The following is an 11,016-nucleotide window of genomic DNA, read 5'->3' on the forward strand; positions in this document are numbered from 1 at the left end:
TGTGTGACTGCAGAGCAGGCAAATGCAATTCACTGGAACAGTAGAAAGCTAACCTGTCCTAAACTGTGATTTATTTTTAATCCGTTTTTGCTAACCTGTATCAATTTACCTTGATATCAGAAGAGTGCCAGCACAAATGGCAGGGAGCTAGCTGGAGCTAAGGAAGGGTAAGGGAAAAGCAAAGCCATCTACCCTCCCCACTTTAGCAGCAACTTGACGTTATATTTAGCTCCTTTGATACACAAAAAATAAATATCATCTTAAGAGCAACCATTTTTTGTCAACTGGTGAATGTCTCCTAACCATAGGGAAAATGCTACTATTCATTAACTTGACGAGATTCATAAAGTTTTCACAAGTTTAGGTAAGTAACTGTATTCCTAAAAACAGTATAGTTTCCTATTTAGTACAGTGCAATGTATAGTACTGATACACTTCTTGAAAATACTAACAGAATACTTAGTTTTGGCATTCCAATAAAAAAAATGTATAAACAATTGGAAAACCACCCCAAAAGTTCTAGATACTTCGCACTTTGAGCGCTGCAAACTGCAACAAATGGCACTGTACAGCACTCAAGCAGCCTCAGGCAGAGCAGAAGTATCACTGACCAAGAGATACAAAGTTCTCTTCCACTTTCTAACAGCTCTGCAGCAGCTACCCACAGGCACCGATGCAAAACTATGCCCGAGGATACACAACATCAGCAGTGATGCAGCTCCAGCGCCATGCACACACTTTCTCAGGCACTCAGCTCCTCACCTCGCCACTCCCTGTCCTCCTGAATCAGCTTTCCTAGCCAGGGCAGGGAAGTTTACCATCTCCTCAAGTGTGGGGTTTTTTTAAATAGTCATTATTAAGTCCGTTCAAACAGACAAAAATGTTTGAGTGACATACCTCCACTTTCATTTAACAGAAGAAAGCAAGATTTCATACAGACACACTCAAAAGCTAGGAAGAAAAGAAGCCTGGCTGGTGTTCAGCAGAGAAAAATACTTAAAATGTGAAGCAACATCTCTATTGTAATTTCTCAATGATTAAAAAGTTAAATACTTTTGCTGACTTATTTCAAAAGTTGATGACAGTTTACGTAAGTTACTCCACAGTGTGAAGGAGATGCAATATACTCTCTCTCCCTTCGAAGAGAGAGAAACCGGATGAATAGAAGATGATGACTGCAAGCAAAGCACAACCCCCAAAAAATTCCTTTGGCTCTCCTCCCTTCAATGTGTCCAAAAAACTTCTTCCTTGCTGTTAGTTTATCTTCCAGATCACTTCATTCTTGGAAGATAAAATGCTGCTCCATCCTCCGAAGACCTTGAACACAACCACAAGCCGCCCGGCAGGCGTGGGGGACCAGGAGAGCGGAGTGCTGCCTGAGCGACTGCGACCACCTTAGGTGCACATGGACACCAACCAAGCCTCACAGAGCGGCACCCTCGAGGCCTCACATCCAGTCTCATCCCCACCACACCAGTCACCAGACTGACAGTCACCAAGGAAGTCACCCCAGGACACATTCTACCAAGGGTCACTCATCACTCCCATCTCTCCAAAATCCTGCCACGCTTAAAAAAAAAACAGTAAGACTTTGAACTGCTTTAAATTAAAAACACAGAGAAAAGCACAGATTATATGAACGTACTTCCATCCTCAAGCCAGGATTATTCAAAACTAGGATCTGTCAAAGGAGAAAGGGTGGCATGATTGTGCACCATTCCAAAGAATTCTGCTCTTCTCCAGCAGGTAAATTGCATCAAAAAAAGAAAACCTGCCTTGAGTTGGCACAGCGCCAATGGAACAACACTAATGCATGCAGTCAGGCACAAAATTAAGGTACTGTAGCATAACTGCAAAGCACAATTCATTCATGGAATTATTCCTCATATCCCGCCAAGTGTTCTCAGAATTGCAGATATTTTTGATTACAGGCAAGATTCTTAATTCCTAGAAATCAGATATCTGACAAATATCTGCACCCTGCCAGTGTGCAGTCATTAGGGTTTAAAAGAATGAAGGGAGGAAATCCAGAACAATTACAAATACGCACCTTGACTTTGCTGCCCAGTCAACACATCATCTGGCAGACAGGCATTTCATAATATACTCAAGAAACAAGTTTTTGGATTTGTTTTGTTGGAGCTCTGGGTTGTTTTGGTGGTGGGTTTTGGTGTTTGTTTCGGTTTGAGGTTTTGTTTGTGAGGTTTTTTTAAACTGTTTTAACTGTAGTCAGCTTCTGGGCCTCTGCTATTTGACCATATCTCTTATTTTAAAATGAATTGCTAGCTAATTCCTGCTTCTTTGCAGAAAAAAAAAACTTTCCTAGAGTTTTGGTTTTCTTCCTTCTTTATGGGAGGGGAGAGGAAGAGACAGAGGGAGCAGGGGAAGGCAGCACTTCAGCATTAGGAACTCATCGGTTTAAAAACCCCATGCTGGAAAAAGCTGGCCTGACAGCAGGTTAAGCACTTCTCAAAGCTACAGTTCTAGTCCCGGTTGAATGTGAAACCCCTGGCAGGTTTTCATAATGAAATGGCACCAGCTCAAGTCCCAGCCAAGCAGAGCAGGGCAGCAGTATGACCACATTCCTTTCCTCCCGGTGCATGCACAAGGCTAAGTCACCCAACCTGCGCGGCATTCTTACCCAGCTTACCAAAAATAACAGTGTTTACAAGATTACACTCCATTTCCTTCTAACAGGGGACAGAGCTGCCTAGTAGCATTTATTTTACTGCTACAGTAAAACTCTTATTCAATACAATTAAACATTTAAAAGGAAGTGGCAGTGAAAGCAAAAGATGAAGAAATTTATGAAAGTTAGAGATTTCCTCTGTTCACCAACACCAAAATTTACAAAACTAACTAAATCAAGCTACTTCGGCACATCGATATCACATCTATGACTTCTTATCGACTGAAACTGTTAGACAATCCATCCCTCACTGCTATTAAAAGGCCTAGAGGTTTCCAGCTTGCTCAGAGAAGTCCCAGTTTATATGCCACAGAGTTTAAGCAAGAGGTCCTGGCCCCATATAATCCTCAGGGACTAAGAGGTTTTCAGTTTAGCCTGATTCAGCTGAAATCAGTTAGCTGTCAAACAGGCAGCATTTACATCAGATCTTGCAACACAAGCATACAGCTGCTCCACATAGCCCCCCCCACAGCAGATGCCTTCTTTCGGCTTCAGGCAGCCTTACCCACAAGTATGACATGAATAAAGATAACAGGACCAAGTCCCACAATCTCTGATGTGGCCTTGGGATCCTACAGCACCTGTGGAGATAGCCCATCTCGCATAATGAGCTGTATTTGGTTTAGAAAGGATAAATATTGTAACCCTTTGAACCTCTCATTGTCTGAGGATGTGACTCCAACCTAGAAGCCACTGTGGCCTATTCTTTCTTCCTGTAACATCCTTGGGTATTAACCTTATTCCCTTCTCAAAGGTAAGCTCACCTATCATGCCTGCTTACATTTTCAAGCAGAACACAAATCCCCCTATCAGAGATTCATTCAACGTAACTCCCCGACACGAGAAGGCTGCTCTGGTGGCAGGAAGGTTCTGCTCGACAGGCGCGGGGCACTCAGTCCGTGTTTGCTGTCCAGGAACGCCGTGTCCGAGCACAAACAGAACCTTGAGTGCGCATTTACCATTGCACAGTGCCCTCCGATGGCCAGCCCACAACACGGATCTTGAAAATCCTAAAACCCGACGAGATGCTCATCGTCCTGGCCCAAGGACAGTGTTTGGGCAGTAAGGAAAGCAGCGGCCAAACGACCCGCCACCATCCCTCACCCGACTGCACAATGACCAGCTCACTTTGTAAGAGAGCAGGGGTGAGGAGAGACACAGCTGTCCGGGGAGCATATAAAACTAAAATTTCTTCACTCCCTCAGGCCCACATTTTAATACAAACCAGCTTAAATGCCTTTACATTAATTTTACATTAAAACTAGAATTTACTTCATGTCAGTAACAGTGGCCAAAATATGCTGATAACTCAATTAAAAGCATAGAAATCAAAATGCAAGCTTTTATAAAAATCTATTGACCTACTAAGAACCATAGCCTATTAATTTTGTTATGATGCCACAACAAGTAGATACGCAAGCCTTTTCATTTCTGAAAGGCTTCCTTACCTGGACTTTTTATCATCATTTAGAGTTTTACATGCTATCCCTGGGAAGCCAACGCACTCAGAATCTATAAAACCAATTCAGGTTTTTTTTTCTCCATTTAAAAAGTCAATAAAAAAGTTACTATTCTGAATTGCTTATTACTAAGACACTGCATTACCGCTGCGACCAAGGGAGGCCCCTGCTCACACTCCATTGAAAGAGTTATGCTTTTATATAACTGGAGTATTCAGAGCAGAAACAACAGATCTCTCTTTTCAGAGAGCCTGCCTTCGCAGCGCTGTTCACAAAAGGCACACCTTCTCGGGAACCCGAGGGGTTGTTTCCCTACCTAAAAGCCTCCTGCCTCACAGGAGCCACAGACTGAGCCGGAGCACACGGCTGGCTGGACCCCTCACACTGCTCTGCCCGTCTTACAGCTGGGATTCAGCAGTGCCTGACACAGGACCATGACTGTCTACGAGCTGCTTCTCTGGCACACCACCCACAGCAATGCCCAGCACCCTGGTCATTCATCCAACACGCTTCCCATCCTCGCTGCTCCAGGAGCCAAGCTGGGAACCAGCGCAATGAGGGGACACAGCTTATAAGCCACTTCTCGAGGCAGCATATCAGAAAACATGACCTTAAATGTGATTCCAGCCATCTAGAATACAGACACTTCCCCCCAACAACTCGCCAAAATGCTCATTTCAAAAATGTATGGTTTGCTTAAAATGCCAAGTAAAGAAATCCAACGCCAAACTCCACTATGTCATTGCTTTGTCATCAAGTCAAGTGGGGGAGGAAAGATTGAAGCCTTTTTCCTCAACGATAAATCAAGTTAATCATCCAGCAGTGCAGTAACATACCGCTTCTGAGCAGCCCCATCCCATGAACAGCACCAAAACACACACAGACAAACCTCATTAACATGATGTCCAAGGTCAGGGTCCAAGGCATCCTCAATGGAGACCATTCCACAGCAACAAATCCATCGGAAACACATAAACATGAGACACAAAAGCCAACTTCCTACATGCTTTGCTTTGAAACAGTTTGCACAAAAAGAGACAGCTTGCCTGCTGCATTGCGGCCACACTCCTTATCACCTCGCAGCCCAAGCTCTGCTTCACCAGGATGCCACTGAGGCAAATCTTATCTTTATTCTTTACCCTGATAGTAGATAAAGTATAACTAAGCCTACACTTCACAGGAATTCACCCCACCTGCAGGTGCCATTTCCATCATACCCAAAAACTGTTTTTGTTATTATTTACCAAAAGCATGTCTCATTCTCCTGAGATCTTGAAATCCTTCAGGATTCATTTCTCACACACAGTGCTTTGCCCAGTATGGTACCAAGATAAGAAAAAGAGGTTAAGCCACAGTGACTATATCCAGAACTATTTATTTTAAGGCATATGGAATTATATCTCATGCATCAAGATACTTTCATGAACATAAGCTCTTTGTGACAATTTCTAATGCATGACAAAACGCCATCTCAGTAGGAAGCTTGCAATTTCGGTTTATTCAATTGCAAGTCATGGAAGCTGAACAGAACTTGAAAAGAGAAGAATGCTGGAATTGGAGAAGGCAGTTTCACACGCAAGCCTCTTTTTTGCCTGTATTTTAGAACATAAAAAGAGACTCTTTCTTCAAGGATCTTTTTCTGAAGACACGTTACTTATTCAACCAAAAGAGATACAAGAAGCTGCAAGTTTTTCTTCCACCCAAGTACACTTGAGAAAGGGGAAGGGAATATTTGTGGAAACTTCCATTTTGTTTGGGCCACAACTGATTCAATAGCTCTCAAGAAACTCAAACTGAAATGAATGTGAGGTGTACTTCTCTAAGAGACGTATTGTTTCCTTCCTTCTTACGGGGTGGGGGGGGTGGGGAAGACTAAAAAGTGAATTTATGAGATTAATCCAATAATTCCCCAAAACAGCTAGTCCTGACACATTCAGTGGTTTGGGAACTCCCTAAACAAATGCATGCTAGAAGCTGGGGGACATCGCTTACACCACTTGGGCTGGTGCTTCTGGTTTTGCTGCCTTCCCCTCCGCTCCCCAGCCAGCACTGCAGATCCGTCACCTTTAGCAGCAGGAGCTTTTCACAAAAGGCAGTCTCACAAACCAAGCACGCACAGCTGATATGCAGCTTCAGTTAGAAGAGTGCTCTATGCAGGAACAAAAACATGTTAAGCTACTAAAGGGTGGAAGTTTTTAAATATACTGGTATTTAAAGATTGCATGAAAGCACTTAAGTTTCCAGTAGCCTATGTAAATATTATTTCACAAAATCACAGAATGGTTGAGGTTTGCAGGAGCTCTGGAGGTCAGCTGGCTGGCCCACCCCGAGCTCCAGCTCATGCCCAGGACCATGTCCAGATGGCTTCCGAATGGCTCCAAGGATGGAGACTCCACTACCTCCCTGGGCAGCCTGTGCCAGTGCTACAGTTGCCCTCACAGTGAGAAATTTGTAGGAAGCAAACTTGATTTACAGCTAATTTTAACCAATAGATTAATCTAAAATTTTTCATAAATGAAAACAACTTCTGAAGAAAAATGTAGTCTGACGGTGGCTAAATGCAATGGCTGGCTTGTCATCTGTGACTCAGTAAGTCACTCCCTAAACTACCAAGTGTCTTAACGCCTATCAGAGTATCTGAACAAAGTAAGAACAGATGCCCATATTGAAGGTATCTACTGAAAATTACAGCTATTTCCAGAGATTAATGTAGGCACAAACTCTGCAAACACTTAAGTATATGCTTAATTTAAGACATGAAGTAGGCCTACTGACACATACATCTACTGTGCAAGTAGAAGTTAAGCCTATGTTGAATTATTTGTGAGAGATACTGCTACTTTTATGGGAAGCCATTAAGCAAGCCTAGCTTAAGCTTAAATAACCACTTTTTCCAGCCAGCAAACATAGCAGGATCGGCAGTCCTCCGTAAGGCCTACTTAAAACCCTACATAAACAGTATACAACTGAACTGCAAACTGTATTTCAAACCTAGGTAGGAACAAAGAAAAATTAATAGCCTAAATGTGTCCGCATACATGATTTGGCTTCTCAAGACTAGCAAGAGATTTTGTTTTTCAAAACAGAAAGACAGCTCAAGTCCAAGCTGATGCTGATGGAAGGTACCATTCATGAAAGCCAGCATGCAACAGAACTGTAAATGTACCTGCCTTTCTTAACAGCTCTTTAGAGTTACCTTCAATGAAGCATAGTCACAGCCGCCTTCCCAAGGGAGACTCTCCTCCTTCAGTGCCTTCCTTTGCCCATACATTTACCACAGATGCAATTTAGGCTGCTGGCATACTGAAACTACAGCCCACTGGGCTGTGTATACCGCCTGCATTCTTTGCTGGGCCCCTTCTCACCCTGTTCCCCTTTCCTCTTCCTTCCACCCCTTTGCAGTCTCCTGTTGTATTTTTAGGTGATCCCTGCTCTGTTCCGCAAAGCGCTGTGCACCGTCACGACCTACAGCAATACAGAACACAAAGAACTGGTTTATTGTTCCTTACGGGTAGGGTGGCAGTAGCCATCACTGCATCCGTGCCATGGGGACCATTGTGGGTCATCACAGAGAGACCAACCCCTTGCTCTTCCCAGTGGTTGTTTTTCAGACAGCCTGGTTTTACCTCAGGAGATGAGTGGCAGGCACCTCTTCAACCCGAATCGCCATGCCCACCACCAAGCAGGCTAGGTCCCTGGCACCAGCTGGGGCTGCATGCGCCGCAGTAGCAGCTGCCCTTGCTCTCCTGACAGCACTTCCACCTTGGAGCCAAGGTAGAGAGTGGCACACTCACTGAGCAGCATGGCCAGCAGCTACACTTCCCCGTCCAGCAGATTTCTCTGCATATTTGCTTCTCTTTAACATTCTATGCAAGTATGAGCATATGTCGAGGAAGGAGGCAGGGACAAAAGATAACAGCGAGTACACACACAACAAAAAAAAAGCCGCAGCCAGTCTCCAGTATCATGTTCTTGGCCACCTATGGGGGACACAAAAGGATGGCTCGCAGGTCTCCCTTCTCCTCGTGGATCACACCGACTCAATCAAATCCATGAAAGCACGTTAACCGCGGCCAATGGAGAGTCTTGGGGTGCTGGTGCTGGGATAGCAACCCCACTAGCCCAGCTGCTCCCTCAGGCCACACGGGCCCTGCGGCACACTGGCAGCAGGCAGGGCCACCACCGACAGGTCCACACTACCTGAAGGGTTGGGTGGTCGGGCAAGAAAGAAGCATTCCTGCGCATGGGAGCAAGCTGCTCAGGGGCTTCTGCAGCCCAGGCCACTGCCATTAGGAAAACAACCCAGGAAGGAGGTTCTCTGCCGGTAGTGTACTCGCTATCTTAAAGGCCCAAGGCTCTTGCAAGACGCTTTTCTCCCCTGCCTTCACACGCACACTGAGCACTTGAAATCAGGCTGCTCCCATAGCTTTATACATCAGCGAAAGCAGAACCAGCCACCCCCCCTTGATAAAAACAGCCACTGCAGCCAAAGAACCTCCTTTCCCATTAGGATTAAACGGTACAGTCATTTAGGTTTGGTGCCATTCAAACACATCAGGTAATAAAATTGTCTGGCAGCATCTACAGTCACAAGATTCTTTATGCCAGCTTCTTCTACATCACAAGACAACTGACAGGCAGCCCCTTGTCTTCAGTCCCACAAACCCAGGCATAATATTGTTGTTATTATTCAGTCCTGCAAAAACACAACCCGGGCAAGCAACGTGCCAGATGCACTGAAATCACAGCACGGCAGCCGGTCCCTCTGCCGGCTCTTTGTTACAGCGCCCACCGAGGGGAAGGTGCACCTCGCCGGGGCCACGGAAGAAAACGGGTACAAACGACAATTATTCCCATTCGCGTCGGACGAAGCAGGCTGTTCCGCTTACGCGTACTGGACCCGCCAGCGCTGTACGTGGTCCCGCAGAGGACACGGGTCCAGCAAGCGCCGGTGATAAGGTACCAGCGGCCCCACCTCGCTGACCGAGCTCACCGGGCTCTGCGCGGCACCGGCGCCCGGCCCCGCGCCCCTGCGCCCCGGCCCGGCCGCGGGCACCGCCCCCCCGGCCCTTTGTTCGCCGCCGCCCCCGGCTGGGGCAAGCGGTGCCGCCGGTGGCGGGCACAACCCGGGCGAGGCTCCAGCGGCGGAGGCCACCCGCCGGGAGCCCCCCGCAGCCCGGCCCCAGCCCCCGGCCGGGCGCCCCGGGCAGCCAGGCCGCGGGGGAGTTCCGGCCGCCCCCGGCCCCTCACGGGCAGCGGCAGCACCTGCCAGGGCCGCGGGCGGCTGCCGGCGCTCACCGGGCCGGGACGCCACCCCCGACCCGCCGCCACGTCTCCCCGGCCGCCCGTGGCCGCCGCCGGGGCGGGGCGAGCCCGCCGGGCGCCCTCCCGGACCGACCCTCGACCTTCGCCCGGCCGACGGGGGCTGCCCGCCCCGGCTAATGGCGATGGGGCGGCGGGGCGAGGGGCGCCCGTCACCCCGGCACGGGCGGGCGCACACAGGCGCACGCCGCCGGCCGCGGCCGAGCCCACCCGCCCCGACCCACCTCGTCCTCGGAGAGCCCGTACACCGGCTCCACCGCCGCGGTCGCCATGGAGCCGCTGCGCGGGGGCCGCCGCCGCTGCTGCTCGCCCGCGGGCGGCGGAAGGCGGCCGGCGGGAAGGGGCCGGGGGCGGCGCTGCCCGGGGCCGCCGCTCGGGGGCGGTGCTGGGACCCGCCCGCGCTGCCGCTGCCGCCGGCCGAGGCTTTGCGGCGGCCGCAGGAACGCGGCCTCCCAGCAGCGGGAAGCCCCGGCGGCGGCTCAGCGGGGCAGGGAGAGCGGCCGGGCGGGCCCAACGGGGGGGGGCGGCAGCCGGGGGCGGGAAGGGCCGCTGGGCCAGGTCGATCTGCTGCCGCCCTGCCCTCGCCGGCCGCCGCGCAGGGACGGGGGAGGAGGAGGAAGGGCACGGAGCTGCACAAAGCGCGGCGGGCCCAGCTCCCCCGCCCCGCCCTCCGCGCGGCGGCAGCAGGCGCCCCCCGGCGGGCGGGAGCGGCCGCGGCGGGAGCGGGGCCCGGGGCCCGGCCCGGCCCGGCGGAGGGGCCGTTCCTCAGCCCGGGGGGCGTCGCGCTGTGTGGCGTACCGGCACCGGGAGCCGGGGCCCCGCTCCATGCCCATGCCCGCAGCCGGCGGCGCGCAGCTCCCTGGAGAGGGGCAGGGGGCAATGGAAAGGGGCGCTGGGGTAGCTCCTGGCGCCGCCCGGCGGGGGACACGGCTCGGGGCGGCCCCTGGGGCCGGCCGGAGGGGAGCGGGGGCTGCCCGCGGCCCCCCTCAGCACCGACCATTATGCACCGTCGCTTTTGGTCACTCGGTATCCTGGGGTTTAAGGAAACAAGATATTCTGGGCATTTGGAGCGAGGTTACTTCTGGGCAAACCCAAGTCACACCTCGGCTCTGAATGACTCCCTGATCCCATTTCTGCTACTGAAGCCAGCGCCCCGCCCCGCGCCCCCCCCCCCCGAAATGGCATTTATTGTCTGTTATCTTTTGGCAGCAGGATTGTACTTAAGCAGAGCCTAATGAGCTGTAGTTCACATGAAAGCTGTTCCCAGACCCACTTATGCTTTTGCAGCCCAACAATTGATTTCTACTACATTTAAGTAAGTACACAATGCATTAATAAGCCACGTGGAGCCAATGACACAGGAAAAATGTCTGTCACTGCACCCCAAAACAAGGCCGTCCTTGACAGCTGGGAGAGGGGTCTGCACAGCCCTGGCTGCTCCAGCGGGCCTGGTGCACAGGTGGGCTCCGTGACACTGACGGAAGCCGGCAGCACCTTACAGGAGTGTGTGTCACAGCACAGAAGCAGCTCGGCACATCTCCTGTA

General features: G+C 50.3%; 1 protein-coding gene across 3 annotated transcripts in view; it reads right to left on the reverse strand.

The window, feature by feature from the left end:
* NEDD4L (NEDD4 like E3 ubiquitin protein ligase) overlaps positions 1-10,109 on the reverse strand; it is a 180,093-nt gene extending 169,984 nt beyond the window's left edge. Inside the window, exon 1 of one of the 3 annotated variants that reach the window (XM_055698516.1) lies at positions 9,696-10,109. In XM_055698516.1, coding sequence (XP_055554491.1) covers positions 9,696-9,743 — 48 coding nt within the window. In that variant the 5' untranslated portion in view covers positions 9,744-10,109. The remainder of the gene's footprint in view (positions 1-9,695) is intronic. The other 2 variants (XM_055698520.1, XM_055698518.1) reach the window with 2 other exon arrangements.
* Between the last annotated feature and the right edge of the window lie 907 nt (positions 10,110-11,016).

Source organism: Falco cherrug, chromosome Z, assembly GCF_023634085.1.
Source record: "Falco cherrug isolate bFalChe1 chromosome Z, bFalChe1.pri, whole genome shotgun sequence".
Lineage (NCBI taxonomy): Eukaryota > Metazoa > Chordata > Aves > Falconiformes > Falconidae > Falco > Falco cherrug.